At 40.6% G+C, this 20,575-nt stretch overlaps 2 protein-coding genes across 6 annotated transcripts in view; one reads left to right on the top strand and one right to left on the bottom strand.

The window, feature by feature from the left end:
• GFOD1 (Gfo/Idh/MocA-like oxidoreductase domain containing 1) overlaps positions 1–20,575 on the top strand; it is a 521,440-nt gene that overhangs the window by 132,451 nt on the left and 368,414 nt on the right. The gene's annotated exons all lie outside the window — the stretch shown is intronic.
• Positions 1–20,575, bottom strand: part of PHACTR1 (phosphatase and actin regulator 1) — a 297,264-nt gene that overhangs the window by 34,874 nt on the left and 241,815 nt on the right. For all 5 annotated transcript variants that reach the window (XM_065752319.1, XM_065752314.1, XM_065752316.1 and 2 more), the window contains 2 exons: positions 17,843–18,048; positions 14,733–14,889 (listed from right to left, as the gene is read on the bottom strand). In XM_065752319.1, the coding sequence (XP_065608391.1) occupies positions 14,733–14,889; positions 17,843–18,048 (363 nt within the window). The remainder of the gene's footprint in view (positions 1–14,732; positions 14,890–17,842; positions 18,049–20,575) is intronic.

Raw genomic sequence — 20,575 nt, 5'->3', positions numbered from 1 at the left:
ACAGGCACACAGAAATCAGCCAACAATCCTGTACGCTTCAAAAGGCTAAGATGTTGCTAACACTCAAAAGATTTGTGCAGCTCTTTCTGATGCCTTATGCTATCATATAATCACTGAATGGTTAGGGTTAAAGGGCCTGAACAGGCTGCCTAGGACCATGTCCAGATGGCTTATGAATACCTTTGAGGGAGGAGGCTCCACAACCTGCTCTGGAAACTTGTGCCATTCTCAGTTTCCATCACAGTGAAAAAGTTTCTTGATGTTCAGATAAAACCTGCTGTGTTTCATTTTGTGTCTGTTGCCTCTTGTCCTGTCACTGGGACTACCGAGAAGAGACCTGGCTCCATATTTTCTGTATTCTCAAGGATTTATATACATTGATAAGGACTTATTCTCCAAGCTGAACAGTCCCACCTCTTTCTCAGCCTCTCTTCGTATGTAAGATGTTCCAACCCATAATTTTTGTGGCTCTTTTTCAGGATCCATTCAGGTGCAGAATTTCCAATGCATCAGTTTGTGGCCATTTCCCCCCATCCTGTCACCACTCACTGCTGAGAAGAGTCCGGCATTGTCCCTTTGCCTCTTGTACCTTAGATATTTATAGACGTTGATCAGATCCCCTGAGTCTTCTTTTTTCAGATGAACAGACATAGATCTCTTAAACATGTCCAGTTTGCTTCAGTATTCCCTGAACTGATCCTCTTCCACCGCATGTAAGTTTTCCTTGCTCCAGATTTTCCACTTGTCTCTCAGACCTCGGACTCCCAAAAGCAAGCTTTGATAGTAAAGACAGGAGGAGAAGGCATTGAGCACCTCCCCCTTCTCCATGTCCTGTGTCATTAGGTCCACTGCCTCATTAAGCAATGGTCCCACATTTTCCCTAGCCTTCCCTTTGTAACCTAGGTGTGAATTTTGACATCTTCAAACAAATTTAACATCTCCTTTGACATCATTAAATAAATTTTAATCCATTTGGGCTTTAACTTTTCTAAATTAATCCTTGTATGATTGGACAGTGCTTCTATATTCCTCCCAGGTTACCTGTCCCTGCTTGCACCTTCTGTATGCTTCGGTTTTGTGTTTGAGTTTGGCCAGGAATTCCTTGTTTATCCATGCAGGCTTCCTGGCATTTTTGCCATTCCTGAGCTTTGAGAAGTGATCCTTGAATATTAAGTAGCTTTCTAGGACCCCTCTTTTTCTTGAAAGTTCTAATGCTGGGCCTAACTTAAAATGTGAAATGTCTAGTTACAAAGGGCAAGATACAGTGAAAGGTGGGTAGAACAAATAAATCTGAGGCAGTGAGGTTCACAACAATGAGGGACGAAGCTGAGACAAGTGAGCTGGCATGATTCATTCCTCCACTGATGCCTTGCATTTCCTCACTGTATCATTTATATGCTCTAGAATCCTTCAGACAGAGGTCAGGTGCTCTAGAGTACCTAGAACCAGTGGGTGGAGGTGGATTTACTAGTACTACTAAAATATGAGGAGAAATAAGTCAGAATAAAGACTCAGAATGGAAGAATTAATCAGGGGAATAAAAGTACCTCCCAAAAATGTGCCACACACGGTGAATTTTGGAGTAAAAAAATCAGACGTTTTCACTGCTGCAGAGCCTTCTTTCAGCTGTCATATTACATTAGAAAACATGATGGAGCCCTTAACACAACAGAATTAAACAGTGCAGTGCAAAATACTGGCAGCTGTTCTATCGGCTGTAGCATATTAGACTATTCACTAGTCTACAAGAGAAGATGATATTGATGGTGGAGTGTCATATAACTTTATAACACTTGACTCTATATCAGAATATATGACTACCTAAAAGAGAAAAGGATTAAGGGAGACCACAAAGGTTCAGGAACAGGAAAGGGAGGGAGTTTCTGGGATAGTTTAACCTCTGGGACATCAGGCACTTCTTTGTCTAAGAGAGGAAAAGGAGGTTTTTGGAGCAGCTGGAGAATGCCTTCATGGGGGTATTAAAGAAGGAACTGAACTCCCACCAGGGAAGTTGCTTCCAGTCTTGAGAGTGATGTGCAAATGAAGTAAGCTGAGACTAGCTGTAAGCCTGACTTCAAACAAGCAGACTTCTGCCTGGCAGGCTGTCTCCTTTTACAGCCAAAACCTGGATATGAGGATTGGGAAGTCCTTAAACTGGAGCAGAGAATGCTTTAGGAAAGACAGAGATCACAATTCAGGCGATCCACCTTCCCAGAGCAGCCAAAGAGTCCAAATGAGCTCCCTGCTTGCACTGCTTGCTGGCTTAGCTGGAGGTGACCAGCTGATTGGACCTTGAAAAAAATGTCATGGCAGATGGTCCAGAGCCTTTCCCTGCAGCTCCCGCAAAGACCTCCGGAAGACAGCATTTACTTGAAGTCTGCATCACAAGGGATGATCCCCAGTGGGGTCTGGGTGCAATTAAACTGCCATCTGCCAACCCACCAGATGATCAAAGTTCCCAAACACGCTGCCTCTGCATCCCCACTTGTAGCATCAGCACCTGGCCCTGTGCACATGAAGAAGAAGAAAGCCTGGTTTGAGCAGCTTTCCTTGGCCCTGCTGAAGGAATGTTCTGGCATCTTTGCAGCCTCTGCTGTTTAAGATCAGGGTCTGCTGCTTGTAAGGTTTGCTTTCATATCAAAGATAGTTGATTACAGGGAGGAAAGACAGTTTCTGTCTTGATTACTGAAACAAAAAGAATTATGAAGACCTTCCTAAAGCTCCAGTAAGCTCAGAAATTCTGCAGGATAAATTGTCCAGCCTGACATTACAGATGCTTGCTTTTTTAGCAAGTATAATATATTGAATGCTTATTTTACTAATTACACATTAGCCATCAGTGTTCTGTCTCCTGAATTCAGGGACGTCAGTGAAGAACCATGTGGCTGAATTTACCATGGTGCTAAATATATGGTTTTGCTGTAGTTTGCTGGTTTGCAAATTATTCACCAGAAGGGCAAGCAATGAATGTTACAGATAGTATACTTAGAGATACATCGATGTGAAACTGAGAACACTTCCTCTTCTTTAATGTTATTAACATAAACAGTACTTTTACATGGTCGGATCTGAGGCTGAAGGATTTAGTTTAATCCCCACATGCTGTCTGCACAGTGGCTTTGAATTCCAGTACATTGAAATATGAGCATAATTCTCACCTGCACTTACCTTTATAAGACCAGTTGTAATTTTCCTGCACGTGTGCAAAAAGTCTCCTCATCTCCAAGTGATCTTTGTGTTAATGCTATCTATTAGGGAAAGCATGCAAAGTTCAAACTTTGCACCAGGTGTACTGACAAACTAATTAACTAATTAACTTTCTTGGTACTGGTCCATTTGTCCAAAAGACATTTAATCTCACATAAAATACATATATGTATAACATTAGATTCTATTAACTATATGGTCAGTTGTTCAGAAAGTTACTTCTATTTACTCACATACAAAAAGCTGAGTATGAGATTCCCATATTTCTGCATGTAGACGTGATCATGGATCCAGCAGTCCAGTTTTGCAGTAATAATCACAGTACAAATATATAAGCACACATATATTTAAAAGCTTACAAAACTTTTAAAAGATTTTTAAAGAACCTTTTAAAAGATCTGAGTCTGGATGAAAAATTGGTTTTATGTGCCTAGCTCCTTAAAGTGGGTTACCAGTGTTAATTTCCTGCACGTGTATCGTCAAATAGGATATAACAAGGAGAGAAATACAGACAGTAACTCTTGAGAGATATTAAATATTTTGCTGAAAAAGCAAATTTCTCCATTTTACAATAATCAGCCTATAAGGTGAAAATTGTTCCTGCCAGTATACTTCTTTTATCTACTTTGACTGCCACCAGGTTTGCTTCCTTTACAGAAATTATAAAATCATAGAAACATCACAGAATGGCTTAGGTTGGGAGCAGTATTACAGATCATCTACTTTCAACCTCCATGTCACAGGCAGGGTTGCCACCCACCAGATCAAGCTGCTCATGGCCCCATCCATGTGGCCTTGAACACCATCCAGGGCTGGGACACCACAGCTTCTCTGGGTAGCTTGTGCCACTGCCTCACCTCCCTCTCAGAGGAACATTTCCTCCTAACATCTAATCTAAATCTCTCCGCATTTAGATTAAAATCTGCATCCGTCAGAGCAGAACCATTATCAGCCCACAACTCTCAGATTGTGCTCCTTATAGTCATAGGGGTGCATGGGTTAGGGTTAGGGTTAAGGGACACTGCAGACCTCACTGCAGATGGCTACCTTGCTCCTGGCACTGAGCATCCTGTCCTGTAAGTTTGACATGAGCTGGGAGAGACTCAGCTCCAGGACCACCCCAAGGGCATCCATGTCCAGGTAATCCTTCCTTTGACAGCCTCAGACAAACCCATCCTTCCTGTCTCTACCCTCTTCCTCCCCAAGACCTGTCATTGCTTCTTCACCCAGCCCTACGGAAGAAGGGAGGGCAGGGATTGGCATCCCCTGAGCTGCTGCACTAGGGCAGCTGGAGGAGCCCAAAGATGGACTGGATCTGCCTATGGCCTCAAGGAGCTGTCCCAGAAGTTACAGAGACCGCTGCTTCTGTGGGGAAGTAGATGACTTTGGTTCTGATGGGACGAAGGCTGAAGTTCAGCATGGAAGACTTTTTTTCTATACTAGACAATTACTGATTTGAAACAATAGAAAAGAAAAAAGAAAAAAAAATACTGAAAAAAACCCACACAACTGAAACCAAATCAAAACAATAAGTGTTTCTCTTTTTGGAACTTCAAAGTCTGTGTATGGGTTCCTGTGTCCTCTCCTGGCCTTCCCAGTACAAGAAAGGCACTGGCATCAGAGTCTCAGGGCTGAGGAGGAGCCAGGGAACTCCACATCCTAGGACAGGCAGAGAAAAATGCTTTTGGTCAAAGTTAAAGAAAGAAGGGAGTGAGGGGACTGAATGTTCCCTACAGCTGCCTCCTGATTGTGTGGAAGAATACAAAGCCTCTCTTTTCTCACAGGTGCTTGGTGATGGATGGCACCGGGCTCACACTGGAGTATGAACAACTCCCAGCTAGGCTGCCCCAGAACACAGCATCTTGAAATTACTTCCTAATTTGTTTCAATTTTTATTAATATTTGTCATACTTTCAGTCAAAAGAGAGCATTATATGGACTCTACATGGCCTTTTGTTTTCTGGAGAAATAAAAGATTATTTCTATTACTGACATAAGCTATTTCCTTGTTACTGCCACAAGCTTTCATTATATTACATAGACACTATACCTCACCATGAATTATTTTGCCCAGCTGAGAAATGTGGCTTCCTTTGAGGTAAAAGTTGACAGTGATTTGATGACTAGAAGTAACATTGCAATCAATTTGGGACAGGAAATGAAGGATACCACACCCCATTTGAATCTGTGAAGGAAACGAAGGTAGACTAAATATATTTTTGAAAGAATGAAGTTAGATTTTGAATACAGTCTGTAGGAAGAATCAGGGGGCTGAAGTGGATGGAAAGTATGAGGAGAAAATTGTAACTCCATAATGCATTCTGGTTTAGATTCTGCAGAGAAAAGATGGGAGAAACAGCTGCTGCGAATTAAAATCAGTGACCTGTACTTCTATGAGAGCAGGCAATGGTAGTGAGAGATCCTAGGAATAACAAATACCTTCCCGGACTGGCAACAACTCTGAAATGGTAACTTCTGACACAGAACAAACACTGTCCATTTCATCAGTGGCCACATGGGTGCCTCTGGGGAGACCCTGCCCACAAACGCTGCTCCCTGCTTCCCATTGCCTCCCATTAAGAACACTTCTCAACACTGCGTCTCCTCCTCTATAGTGACATTAATAAATTGTCTGTGCATTTGGTGCCCCACCTTCTAATGTAAAAAGACACATCTGCCCAAGGAGAGATTACAACTAGCCAGACAGTATCCAGTCTGCAGAGCTTTGATTTCATGCATAAAAGACCCTGGCTGAGCAAAACCAGTGGTGACAGGGATTCATCTCATCCTGAGTTGGAGCTGCAGCAAAGAAGAGGTCAGATTGCCAAGGCCCATCAAGATCGTGGGTCAAATACACTGTTCATCTTATAAGCAAGGGAGCTTGTAGGAGTGACGTGTTTTGTGGTGACAGCATCACCTCCTCCTCTCCAGATTGCTCCACTGACCTTTTGCCACAGCAAATCATGATCATAAATTACCCAGATGAAGAAATTCATACTGCTTATAGTTTAAATTCATATATTAGAACAACAGCAATAGAATCATTTGTGATGTTAGACTTGTATTTTTCCATGAGGGATGCTACCTATGAAAACTGCTGACATAAAGAGACAAGTCTGAACCATATTTGGAAATGAGAATCCTTGTTCTATGGAGACAAGGAATTAGATGCCTAAAAAGATCCTGATATCTTGATGGTTTTTTTTTTTTTTGAAAGCACACCAAACTTGCTGTCAACGAGATTTTGTCATCTAGTGGATTTTTTCCAAAGTTCATAGGTAGATATGTACCTTTGGAGATTTAAGTATACCTTAAACATACTTATGCACATGTGTGTGTTTCTTTCGGTCTCTTGCCTTAGGTCAGAGAGGCTGTGGAAGACACATATTAACTACAAGGCCACATTTCCTTTCAGAGCACCAGGATAACAATAGCAGAAAATGGGTCTGATGAGCGTGTTGAGTTAATCTCATCCACACCCCTGCATAGGACTGAGACCAGTTTGACTGTATTTATTCCTGGTGATTAAGTGCAAACGTGTAATGATAACTCAGTTTCAATTTTTTGCCATAGATAATCACCTGTTTTTGCTGCCTTTCTCTGGTGCTAAGGACAATTTAGATACCTTCTTGGGGTTCCTCACCATTTCCTCACAAAGTCTAATAGAAGGGCATGTAATTACCATTTTCCCTAGCTACCAACACAGCTAAAACCCAGGCTCAGCCCTCTGCAGCTTTTTCCAGTCACTCCCATTCACGCATGCTGTCCGGATCCTCCCCTCTAATCCAGGATTTAGATGAGCTTGTTTACCACAATCCCATTTTCCATGTGATTTATCCCCAGCACGATGTGTGAAGAGGCAAGCACTACACAACACACACTGTAGTTAGAGGTTAGGGATGAGCTCTTGCTTTAGGCACTTGTTTTTCTCTCATTAGTGAAAGCTAACAATAAACATGAGAATTGTAGACGTCAGAGGTAATTAGAAAGAAATTATTTCATGTTACCCAACAAAAGAAGGACTGTGAATAAAGCCTAATCCTACTGTCTGTCCACTCTTTTTATCCCTAAATGACTCTGAGATGGGGAGGGAACAAAATGCTCTCCACAGCACTGGATGAACAGCCTAGGAGATTCAGCCTTAACAGGGGATGGCCCCTGTTTGTTTCCAGCATCTGGCTGGATAAAGCCTCCCCTCAATGGGACTGCAACACAGTCTAAATAACTAATTGCTTCAAAGAGCCGAGTCTCTTCACCACAGAATATTTTGGTAAATAAAAAGATCTCTTTGGATTATTAATTCCCCTCAGGTTTCTGGAAGAACTCTGCATTTCCAGAGGCCAGGTATTTAGCAGTCCAGCATCCGAGGGAGCTGTGTGGTGCTACGGAGGGGCCTGTGCCCTGCCACAGCCACGAACCACTGCCACATTTCCTCCACATGGCAACACATGACCTGCACTCAGAGGTTAGGTCTTTTTTTTCTTTTTTTGTCCTGAAATAAAAGATCTGTTGATGCGAGAAATGAAAGTCAGGAGGCAAACTTAGAACAGCCATGCTAGCACAGCCCCAGGATGGGAGGCCAGGGAGGGGAGTGCTGCTCTGCCTGCTGACACCTGACGCTGCGTACAGATGGAACAGGGCTGGTGACAGCAAGCTGACAAGTGATGGGTGCAATCAATAGATTAGGAACTGTTTTACGTATATAAGCAAATGCTTGAGCTCTGAACTGGAACATTAGTTAAATTTAATCTTTACAAGCAATTTCTTTCGGACTACGCTCTATCCATCTGAAGGAGAATAGCCACTAACACAATGATAACATCTCATCATGCTGTTCTTTATTTGGGTTTGTCCACCTGAAAACCACGACTGGTCAAAGCTACTGGACTGTCTTCCATGAGCATTATGTTTAAGATGGAAGGAAATTTTGGAGACAAGAAGGTGATCTAACTATCTTTGCAGATCAGCTCCTCCTTAAAATTAGTAATACCTCTGCCAGCTTCATTGTGACTCTGAAAAAGCTATCCTTTTCTCATATTGCCTGTATTTTCTACATTTTTTTTATGGTTCTTCTGTTCACAAACATTCCACAATGCTCTTTTCCCTCCATACTCACCCTCACACTGAGACACACAGAGGTAACTGGCAGCTGATGTGAGCAAGTGCAAAAACCTCACAGCAGCCATATGACACTTAAAATCAATGGCAATTCTGTGGCAATTCACCAAGTTCATTTCATCTCAGGATTTGTTTCTAGGCAGAGTTTTTCAGCACACCTGAGGAAGACATAGTATTGATTGGGGAGTGTGGAGATAAGATTACTTTTCTGATCAAGACAGGAGGCAACCATCATCTGTCAAACTTGCCATTCCATAACAAAGACGTATGACTTTTCACACTACATTTTTAAGTCACAGACATCTTGGAACTATTTCCAAAGCATCAATGGGACTATAAACACATCTGGCAGGTGTGTTTGTCTATATTTCATATGTGCATTTTTACAGCCAAATGCATAAATAGACAGTGTCTCTGATCTATTTTCCTACTTCCTACTCTTTGTCTTGTGATACTTGTAGTGTATTATTTATATTGCTTCAGATCGATATTGTCCACTTGCTGTTGTAGGGATAGCATCCCATCATGTATTAAAGAGTGCATAAATCTAAGGCTATAAAATAAACAATGCAGCACACTGCTGTATATCTGTTAGTGCAGCTTGCCACTGGCTTACTGCTTTAAAGCCAAAGGAACATACACAGTAACACACTCACAGGCCTCAGGAGAGGAATTGGATGTCCATCACTCAAACTCATAGAAGAGGCACAAGGTAATGCCAGGAAACTTAATGAATATACTTTCTTATTTATTTGTTTCTAATTTAATTATTTTTTTGTTAGTTAATGTGCAGAAGGCTGCTTCCCTACTCCATCTCTCTTTGCTTTCACAGTAGATATGGTTAAATATGACTCCGACAACTGACAGCTCTTGGCAGTAGCACAACATAGAATGCAAAATCTTACAGGATTGCCTGAGGCATCTGCTGATGATCAGCAGCAGTCCCCTGACACACACTGCTCACCTGGGTAGCCTTTAATCTTCTCTGCCTTGTGATTTGCAGCTAGCCTGTCCTCTGCCCTAAGGTGGGCAGGAGTATACTGATGAGACAGACATGACATGATAAGATAAAAAGTGTATCAAGAAACAACAAGCTCCCTTAACACTGATTCTCACTGTTAGGCAAAGTGATGCATAACATTCTATATTATCAGATTTTTTGTATAATTATTTGACATTAATTCGGGGGGTGTGAAAAGCCATGAGGGAAACAATTCAGTGAAAGCAGATAAGGACAATGCCATGTGTTCTTCAAAAGCAGTGGACCAAAATCTCAGCTTTAAGACTTGTATTTAACTGCTGATAAGCCTCTGCTGCAGTTGAAGGTTAAGAGACTCAAAAAAACCTTTGATGTTTTAGACAGTCTCTCTTATTGGAGGAATGGCAGATTGTCCATAGTCTAAAGACATAAATGGCAGAGGTTATGTGAAAGAAAGGCAAAGAAACGAGGTCTTACCAGTTCAAGGGAGCACAGAGTCCTCAGAAAAGTCTAGAGCAGTGTATAACTATAAAGAAATATATAGACACATTTTCTCTAAAGGGTTTTTGTGCTTACTAAATAATACATCAACAGAAGAAGCTTGTGTGGATTCTTAAAAGCACCACTATGATTCCTTGGGAAAAGAGAAATGCAATGACTGGCACTGGAACACTTGCCTTGGTGGAAGGGATAGTCATGCAATCTCTGGGACACATGCAGCCCTGCTATGTACTGCCCATCAGTGCTGGTTCTCCTCCTTTCCACAGGCTCCTGACAGACTATGTCTTTGTCATTGCACGAGGAGTGCATCCAAGATCAGTTTCAGTTCTTATCTGTATCCTTATTCCATAGCCATAGCCCAGTACACCAGCCCTCTCACTGAATTCCACTGATTTTGAAAGTTCAGTTCCTCCCTTCCGCTCTAACCTGAATGACTGAGGAAGTAGAGCTTCCCAGCACATTAGACAGACAGAGTGATGGTCAGAAGGCAGAAATCAGACTTCTCCCTCTGCTTGCTAATATTCTTATTTTAACTTCTGTTTTTCCCTTTCCAGCTTATGGCCACTTATATTCACTTCTGCAGCTTGTGAAGATATGCAAGCACCAGAGGGATAAATGGAGGAGGAGATTGGGAGAACCTCAGCAGGAGAGCAAAAAGAAAACTATATCCCACTTAAAGATTTATTTGTGCAGATGGTCTGCATTTCAAAATAGAAGTTAATGGATCTATAAGGGTTTTTAACAGCCAAGAACATGGTCTCTAACATCCGTTTCCTATCCCCAAGTCATGTGGATCTGCATCTTAATTCACTATTTTTGCTCTGGTTTCATAGCTAAGTGTTACATTTTGAAGGAGTCCATTCTGGTTTGTTTAAGAAGAGAAGATCTTCTATTTTGTTGCTTCAATTGCTGGGTTAAGGACTGCCAGCAAGCAGACATATTTTGCATGAAGATACAGTTTTGCTTGGGCCTGCCTTTGCTAAGCCTCGAAATAGGATACATTTATATATATCAGTGAAGTAATACATTCACATGAATCATAGAATCACAGAATTGTAGGGGTTGGAAGGGACCTTTAGAGACCATCAAGACCAATCACCTAATAAAGCAGCTTCCCTACAGTAGGTCACAAAGTAGGTATCCAAATGGGTCTTGAATATCTCCAGAGAAAAAAAACCTCACAACCTCTCTGGGCAGCCTATTCCAGTGCTCCATCACTCTGACAGGAAACAACTTCTTCCTTGTGTTAGTATGGAACTTCCTGTGTTACAGTTTCTGTCTAGTGCCTCTCGTTCTATTGCTACATGCCACAGAAAATAGCCCCTGCCATCAACTTGACTCCTGCACTTTAGATACTTATTAACAGTTACGAGATCTCTTCTCAGCCTTCTCTTCTCCAGATTGAAGAGTCCCAGGTCTCCAAGCCTTTCCCCCTACGGGAGGCGCTCCAGGACTCTGATCCAATCTTTGTCACCCTCCGCTGAACTCTTTCTAGGAGATCCCTGTCCTTTTTGAGCTAGGGAACCCAGAACTGGACACAGTATTCCAGTTGTGGCCTCACCAGGGCAGAGTAAAGGGCGAGGATCACCTCCCTCAACCTGCTGGCCACACTCTTCAATGCATCCCAGGATCCTATTGGCCTTCTTGGCCACAGGGGCACACTGCAGCCTTATGGTCAGCCTGTTATGCACCAGGACACCCAGGTCCTTCTCTGCAGAGCTCCTCTCCAGGAGGTCAGCCTCTAACTTGTACTGATGTACACAGTTATTCCTCCCCAGGAACCCACACTTGCTCTTGTTGAATTTCATCAGTGGACTTGGTCCAACTCTCCAGTATATCCAGGTCTTCCTGAATGGCAGTACAGCCTTCTAGTGTATCAGCCACTCCCCCCAGTTTTGTATCACCAACAGATTTGCTGAGGGTGGTCTCTATCCCTTCATCCAGATGTTGAACAAGATTGGACCCAGCACCGATCCCTGGGGAACACCAGTAGTTACAGACCTCCAACTCTCTGTGCCTCTGATCAGAAGTGAAGCATTATTCTAGTATGTCACAACAGTTCTGATTTGTCTCGTGGCTAAGCTAACACTCAGATGTGTAGTGGGCCATATTCTGCTGTGAGATATATCCTCCACAGCCTCATCCCTGCAACTGGTGCAATATAAGCAAGGGCACTATTCTCCTAACATGGGAAACAGCTACATGGTTAAGTCAGCACTGGAATCTACCAGCTGGCAGATGAAATAATAAAATCATAACAATTTTCTGCAACTAACTGGAGATTCAGAGGTTCCATGCTACTTTTAAATAGGATACTAACAAAAAGCTCTGAGTTAAGTTGATTCTTGGTGCAACTCTAACAAGGCTAGTCTATACCTGGGATGATTTTGGTCCAATGCAGCATGCCAATGGTCAATCTTTCAATATGCAAGTCTATAAGCCTCTTTTAAAATGACATTTTCTTTATAGAACTAAATTCTGATCTACAAAATGGTACTGCTAATGAGCTCTTCTAAACTAAATACTGTGAGGATTATGCATAAATACTAAAGTATCCTAATCAGCCTCTTGCTGAAAATTATTTGATCCATTTCAGACAACAATAACAATTTGCTGAAGTTTTTATTCTGCATTTTTCATCATGCTACTGTAAGTAGCATATGTAATTTCATTGGCTGGTTATTTTAAACCATAGAAGACCATTGGTAGGATAGTACAAATCCCTCTGAAATCCAAAATTGCCATCTGCAATTATCTTCTACATCTCACATCTTCTCTAAAGACTATAAATGCTTCACCACTTTAATTTTGCTTGACATTTGCATTACTGTGGGACAATTACTAAGCAATGGCAGAAGACAGATGGAGTAATGAAGTCTGGACATAAAGAAATACTGTCCAAATTGAAATATCCCCTCTATTTCAATCTAATATTTGTCAGCCTGTATACAACGATACAACACATTTAGATATAAGGCACTGTTAACACATCTACCCTTCTTTTTGATGCTGAAACATCTGGGGTTTTCTTTTTTTTTTTCTTTTTTTCTTTTTTTCTTTTCTTTTCTTTTCTTTTCTTTTCTTTTCTTTTCTTTTCTTTTCTTTTCTTTTCTTTTCTTTTCTTTTCTTTTCTTTTCTTTTCTTTTCTTTTCTTTTCTTTTCTTTTCTTTTCTTTTCTTTTCTTTTCTTTTCTTTTTTCTTTTTTCTTTTTTCTTTTTTCTTTTTTCTTTTCTTTTCTTCATATTAGAGATGAGGAAACTGATTTTCTCCTTATATTTCTTAATTATTCATGAGGATGAGATACTGAATCATGGCAAACACTTGTAATTATAAGATCAGAGTGAAAAGTATATTATTCCAGATAAGACTAGTGAAATTCTACCAATTTCAATGATGTTAGATTTATGAGAATAAACCAGCAGTGGCTCAGCTATTTTTTTAATTTGTATATACAGTTTTAATAGTTTGAAGCACATGTCCTTCCAAGTCCTAGCTATGCTACAAGACAAACTCAAGCATTATATGTCCGACTATGAATAAGCAGAGATAATAATATAAATGTACTTGGGGAAGTGAACAATGACATTGTGAAAACAGGAGGTTTACACAGGATGGGTTCTGGGTGTTGCCAAAACTAGCTTCCCCATGTTAAAAAGACACATGTTGAAGAAACATACTTTAGTAGGAAAAAAAAGCATGTTTTTGAGAGGTGAGAGAGAAAATATTTATAATAAAAAATCACCTGCAGCACAGTGAGTTGTTTAGAGTCAACATTTGCGAATGACACTATTTACCTTCATCAGATAGAGCTGTAAAACTCCTTAGAAACCCAAATGACCTAGGCTAATGGGCAGCACAGTAAAAATGTCACTGTAAGGTCAAGCAGTGCAGATTAAGATTCAATGAAGCTTAAAGCTTCACATCCAACCACTTTTTAACAAGGCATTAGGCTGAACAAAGACCGGACCAAACAATTTTGGTGCCCATCAACAGCGCAGCACCATCTTTAATCACCACTCTTGCAGACCTTCACAAAAATACTGAGGAATTAGACAGGTTTTGGAGAAGTTTAAGTGTGATTCAGCACAAAGAAAGACTTTCAAAGATGGACTGAAACAATGAGGTTAGTTTATTCCAAAGAGTAAATAAATGAAACAGGCTATGAACACAGTAGCAATGTCCCTGCATCCCTGCAATGAAAAGATGATTCTCCACCTTATAAAAAAAAAGAAAAGCCAACAGAAAACTGTCTGGTCCTCGTAGATCTCTTGGGGCAGCCAACAGCATTCACTGGCTCCAAATATAACTGAGCTGATAATGTAGCAGCATTAGATCAACTGCAGAAACTATGGCTGGAGCACAGGAAGTTCTTAGACATGTCTACCTAACCTTACTTTACTAATCCTTGATGGAAATGTTTCGTTAATGCGCACCCCTCTATGTTCCATACAGAACAGAAAAACAGAACAGCTGGTGAACAAATGCTGTTATGAAGAGGAAAGAGTCTATGAAAGTAAATCTGTCCAAGCCTGACGCAACAAAAAATACTGAAGGATGAAAGTATTTTGATCAGGAGACTCAGCTACTCAATGGAGACTTTGGTCAAAATAATAGATTATCAGATGGTGCCTATATGCCAAAATGTTACTAAAGTTGAACTTATCCCAACAGCATACTGAAAACAACTAGACCCACATAGTTCATGTTGGTACTTACATAACCAAAGACCCTGTATGATACACCAGGGAAATGAAATCTCCGTATGGAATGTTATAGTACGGCAGCTTTAATTCTTAGAGCCTTTTTTCCAATGGCTTTTTCTCTCGAATAGTGTGAACAGATCTCAAATATTTGCAGAATATGGATAAAAAGTGTGTCTCGCCATATATTCCCAGAAACAAAAGCTAGAAAAACATTAATCTCTTACCTTGTTAACTTTGTCCCAATCTGCTGCCTAAGTTCAAGTCTCTCCTCATCAGTCTGCATAGGGAGGATGTTCTTTTCCTCCAACTCTCGCTTGGAAGGCCTGTTGCTGAGTTTGATTGCTAAAGAGTCCTTTCTGCAGACTTTCATTGCCAGGGAACCTGTGGGAGAGAGGAGAGGCTCTGCCAAAGGAGGTGTCATCATTTCATTCCAGCATACAATAGGCAAGGAAGTGGCAGGCAAGGGAGGGTGCTAGGTTCTTATTTACACTGGTATGGACTGTGAGAAAAGGGGCATCAATTAACTTCTGGTTTTCAGTTAGCCTCAATTCATGCCATCATACAGAAAGAATGAATTTTGTAGATACACAGGAAAAAGAATATTGCTCCACTGAGAGGAGTAGAGAATAAGGGCTTGCTTTGTAATTTCTAGCAGCATCTGTAGCATTTCGGAATTCATAACAGAATGAATAATTAAACCTCTGAGAGGGCAGCAGAGCTACAGTATGCAGAAAGAGACAAGTATCTCTCTCTTGCAGTGTAACACCAATACATCCAAATTAGCATTAAAAAAAAATCAAGTCTATCAGAAACAGAATAGACCTTTAAGTACATTAGCTGACACTGCTTCTCAGGCAGTGACGGTGGCAAAGACAGTGTGAAAACCAGTGGTCTTTCATGGCTCAAGCTTGCTTTCCTTTGTTTGCATCCAAAGTAGACTGAGCAGAGTAGAGAGGCACATGCAGACTACAATCCCCTGAGAGGTTTTAGACTTTGTCAGGAGAATGCCAGATATGCATTTCTGTTTTGCTTCTTTCTTTACGACAAAAGACTCTGATTTCACTTACAAGGTAAGGTAAGATTCTGAGATGATGAAATATAGGTTCATAGGTTCATTAGGTTGAAAAGGACCTACAAGATCATCTAGTCCAACTGAACTACTAAATCAAATCCCTTAGCACCTCATCTAAACGCTTCTTGAACAGCGCTAGGGATGGTGCCTCAACCACCTCCCTAGGCAGGCCATTCCAGTGCCTGACCACTCTTTCAGAGAAAAAATGTTTCCTCAGGTCTAATCTAAATCTTCCCCGGCGCAACTTGTGGCCATTCCCTCTCGTCCTGTCATTATTTATCAGGGAGAAGAGGCCCAGCCCCTCCTCACCACAACCCCCCTTCAGGAAGTGGTAGAGTGCAATAAGGTCTCCTCTGAGCCTCCTCTTCTCCAGACTAAACAATCCCAGCTCCCTCAGCCGCTCCTCATAAGACTTGTGCTCCAGACCCCTCACCAGTTTTGTTGCCCTTCTCTGAACACGCTCCAGGGCCTCAATGTCCTTCTTGTAGTGAGGGGCCAAAAACTGAACACAGTACTCGAGGTGCGGCCGCACCAGAGCTGAGTACAGGGGGATGATCACCTCCCTGCTCCTGCTGGCTACACTATTTCTAATACAGGCCAGGATGCTGTTGGCCTTCTTGGCCACCTGGGCACACTGCCGGCTCATGTTAAGCCGAGCATCAACCAACACCCCCAGGTACCTTTTCCTCTCTACATTCTTCAAGCCATTCTGCCCCAAGCCTATAGCATTGCATGGGGTTATTGTGGCCAAAGTGCAGAACCCGCACTTGGCCTTATTGAACCTCATCCCATTGAGCTCAGCCCAGCTGTTCAGCCTATCCAAATCCTCTGAAGGGCCTCCCTACCCTCAGGCAGTTTGACACATCCTCCCAACTTGGTGTCATCTGCAAACTTACTGAGGGTAAATGTGCCTGCTTTAGAAACTTGTGTGTACTTTCAAAATGGTGTGATTGCACTGCTCCTGGTTTTCAGAAGAAAAAAAATTAAATAGCCTGAAACTTCAGCTCAAACTGAAGGATGACAAGACATCCTTTGTGTCATACACGAAGTAAGCTATCTTGTCCTCATGAGAGAGCTAGAAAGGGGCCACAAATCTCTCCAAACTGTAGTTGTGATACAACTGTCAATTCACTTATTCATATTTGAGCCTAATCTGCCACTAGTATGGACCACATCAAACGAACAAAATTACACAAATCCAGCAGTAGCATTTTTTATACATTTTGTGTTGATACAAGCACCTCAACAGAGTGTAAGCCAGTACAGAACTGCCCACAGCAGTTAGATAGTTAGCATGGGGTATACAAATTTGATTCCCTGTTTGACTAACAATGATGCAAATATGAAATTACTCCAGAAAAGTAAACTTAGTTATCCTCGTGCAAAAATGTTGTATGATAAAATCAGAATCATTTCCTCAGTTATGTAAGATCATATCAAGAGTTCAGGCTTATAGATTAAAGAAACTAAAGAACAAAACCAGAATGGAAAAAAAAAACTGGGATCTAAACACAAACCAACTTAACTCCCACACATACTGTCACACTGTTTGGAAAGAAAAATGCATCAGTGTGGAAAGCAGAACTGTGCTGCATTCCTGCACAGAACAGAACATCTGTATACCAATCATCTGCACAATTCTCTCTACCATCATAATCTGAATTGCACACCACAGGCTGTTTAAGTAGGTGTTCTACTAGGAAGAAAAATAAGATCCTCCCCTACTTTTTATTCATTCCTTGTACAGAAACATCAAGACTATTTCCTCTATTCTTTGATCTGCATTTAGGGGTTTTATTTGCTGATCACGATCCCTTTCAAAGCATGTGCAAACTTCTGATTCTGATGAGAGTTAATACTGACTATGCTTATAAGATCTGATTATCTATCTGTGGCACTTTAGTAACCCTGCTGAGCTGATCCTGACTTAAGTCAAAGACAGGGCTTCTCTGTATTATTGACGCTTGGGATAGTGAATCTGAAAGTCAGTCTGAAAGAGAACTAAGATAAGACAAAAAGGGTAATTTGAATTCTGCATGAGAACTACCCATACAGGGAGTCATGTGGATGAGGGTAATCAGTTTACATTCATACTCCCCATTATTTTGGATTAATTTACAAAATGTCCCCATGCAGTCAAGCCCTGAGAAAAGCAAAAGCCATGGTCAAGAAAGAAAATTCACAGGCCACGTGTTTCCTTTGTGACGAGATTTCAGAGGAAAACTTCAAGAAATGAGAAAAGAAAAATGGAATGCATCTAACTTGTAAATAATGAGTTATCCTCATCTTCCTCTTCCTCCTCCTCCTCCTGTCTTGGGTAGAGACAGGAAGAATCTTCATAGTCAGCTTCATGAGGCACATTTTCTTTATTGTCATCGCATTCAATCACAACAGTTGGCACTTGTCTCATGTCTGGAAGGCCTCCAGGTCCTGTTTTTGTAACATTGTCACCTGTGTGTAAACCAGAGCTGTTGGGAAAGAAAAACAAATAAATAAACTAAAAGGAAACAGTGCAATGGAAGACTGGGTTGCTTCTCTCACTGCATTTAGTAACGACCTTACATCCCTTTTTTGAGAAGAAATAAGAACAGAAATATCTTCATCACCAATAAAACATCTACTGGGGTAAAATGAGTACACATTAGATTTAAGGTGCAAGATTTGTCAGTGAGATGCAGAACAGCATACACGCAGAAAAACTGGCTCTGGGAACCAAAGCTCACACAGTCTCAATACTTTGTTACTCAGTATTAGTTTCAAAACTAATATTTGTTTTGTCACATTTCATGTGACTAAGACCTGTCATTACTACCGCTACCGTTTAGTTCTGCCTGTGCACTGATTTCAGTGACCTCTGAGGAACATACCGATACAAGTAGTGAAACAGGAACATGAAGAGTTGAAGACTGAAGTCAGACATCATTCATGTTGCTTTTCTAGTGTGCAATGAGAATGAGAGATCCATAGGCAAAAATGACGTCTGCTGAAGTTTACTCCTGAATGGGAAAGGTGAGGAACATGTGCCTGCTGGACACCCTCTTTGTGTGTCAAATTCTCATTTTACTTTGCACAAGAATTCAAGAGTGAAATCAAATGTGCTGGCTGACTTGCACTTGAAGCACACAAATTTGGGAGTGACCTTACAGAGCACTGAGAAGCCTCCATTCTCTTAAGTGTTTTAGCCTACTCAGAAAACAAGAGGCATTCCACAATTTGAAAGGAAAAAAAAAAGTTGTATTTTACTCTTTAAATGATTTTCTATGATGTCCACCTGAAACATTTTGCTTTCTGTCTAATCTGAATTTAACATGTACTCTCAACAGGCTGCCAGATAACAACCCAGAGAAATGTTTAAAAATGTTCTTTAGGGTACATAATGCTCGGCCACAATGAGTGCAGGGATTAAGGAGAATAAAAGGCTTCAGATCCTGTGAGCAAACTGTACCTTGTTGTCACCATCAAGTTCAGCTTCTAAGGAATCATTTTGTTAATTGCAACATTTATAATCACAGATTAACCAAGGATGAGCTACATAGCTTTACTGGATGCCTTGAAGAAAGAAACTTCATTTTCTTAGTAATATTCTATATTTTGCAGCACAAAGCATGAAAATCTCACAAAAAGCTAGCTTGTGAATTTGTGTTAGACTTCATTAAGCTTGACCTAAAGTATTTTTAACGCAGCAGCAGTATTAGAACTCACAGAGAACTTTAAACTAACTTCCAAGGTAGTACTACATTTCAAAAATTTTCATTTTACTAATTTCATTTTAAAAACAATTTTGCTATATAACCTCTTTTTTGAAGCTCCTCTAAGAGGAAAGGCAGGAAATTCAAAAGCCTGGATTTGCAAGAGAAACTAGAACAGAGGAAATCTGCTAATATTGCTACAAGAATGGTGACCACAACCACTGAATCATTAATTCACCTAATTTTAAAACAATACATTCACAGAGAATAAGTGCATGTTGGCAGAGTCCCTTCTGGAAACACAAATGAAAGCAGCAAAAAATAGTTCAGCACCCAGGAGCATTTGGTGCTTCACTGCTCTGTGAAGGATGTATGTAGGTTACGGATTCATCCGTATGTGCATAGGGCAGCAGATATCAAAGTGGCTCACCAATGTAGGTTACCAAGTGGGTATCAAATGGAAACACGATTTACAAATTACCACGCTAGATCTTTATTTGAACTACTGCTCTAGAAATAGAATTCTTCTCATCGCATTGTAATTTTTCTGAATCACCCATTTTCTGGCTAAAACTATTTTCCATTTTAAGTCCCTCATTTTTCCTAATGTTTTGTGTTTTTCTTGACTAAACTCAGCCTCCTTCACATCATTTTGACTAAGTCAGCTGTCTAAGCCAAGCACTTGTGAAATACATGCATTACTGCCATATACTTAAGAAAGATAGACCAAGGTCACTGTATACTTTCACTGAATATAAATTCCTCTGGGTCATTAGTAAAATAAACACAGTCAGGTGGTCTACACCACAAAATTCTTCAGCATTATTCATTAAAAAGCACACTGTTGTTACAAAGAGTCCATTTTAAATCAGCTTCATCTTTTGCAACAAAATTAGAGAACGAAGGTACAGCTAAGCATGTGCTTGTTTTAAGAAGATAAATGTATCTTAATGCATAGATTTGAATAATTCATAGCTGACTATGCAGTTAGTGTAGTATCATTTTTATGTGATCAGAATGGCAAAAAAGTTACATTATTTCAGCTTCCAATGTTTCTAGTGATAGAAGATCTTAATGAAAAAATCAGAATTTAAGTGTATAAGTGGCTCACATTACAGAAAAAATGTAAACAGGAAAAAAGTGAAATGTTTCCTGTAAAACCTAGTGGGAAAAAGCACGTTTCTCCTTTGTCATCACAGTCTCTTAGATCTGGAATAAAGAGTTTCACTCTTATCAGCATGTTCTAATCCACAGGACACTGTTCTGTACTTGTCAGTTACAACAAAAATTTAAATGACTGTATATA

This window comes from Cyrtonyx montezumae, unplaced genomic scaffold (assembly GCF_038088225.1).
Source record: "Cyrtonyx montezumae isolate F1298 unplaced genomic scaffold, pur_monq_1.0 scaffold_8, whole genome shotgun sequence".
NCBI lineage: Eukaryota > Metazoa > Chordata > Aves > Galliformes > Odontophoridae > Cyrtonyx > Cyrtonyx montezumae.
This window is presented reverse-complemented; position numbering and strand designations above follow the sequence as displayed.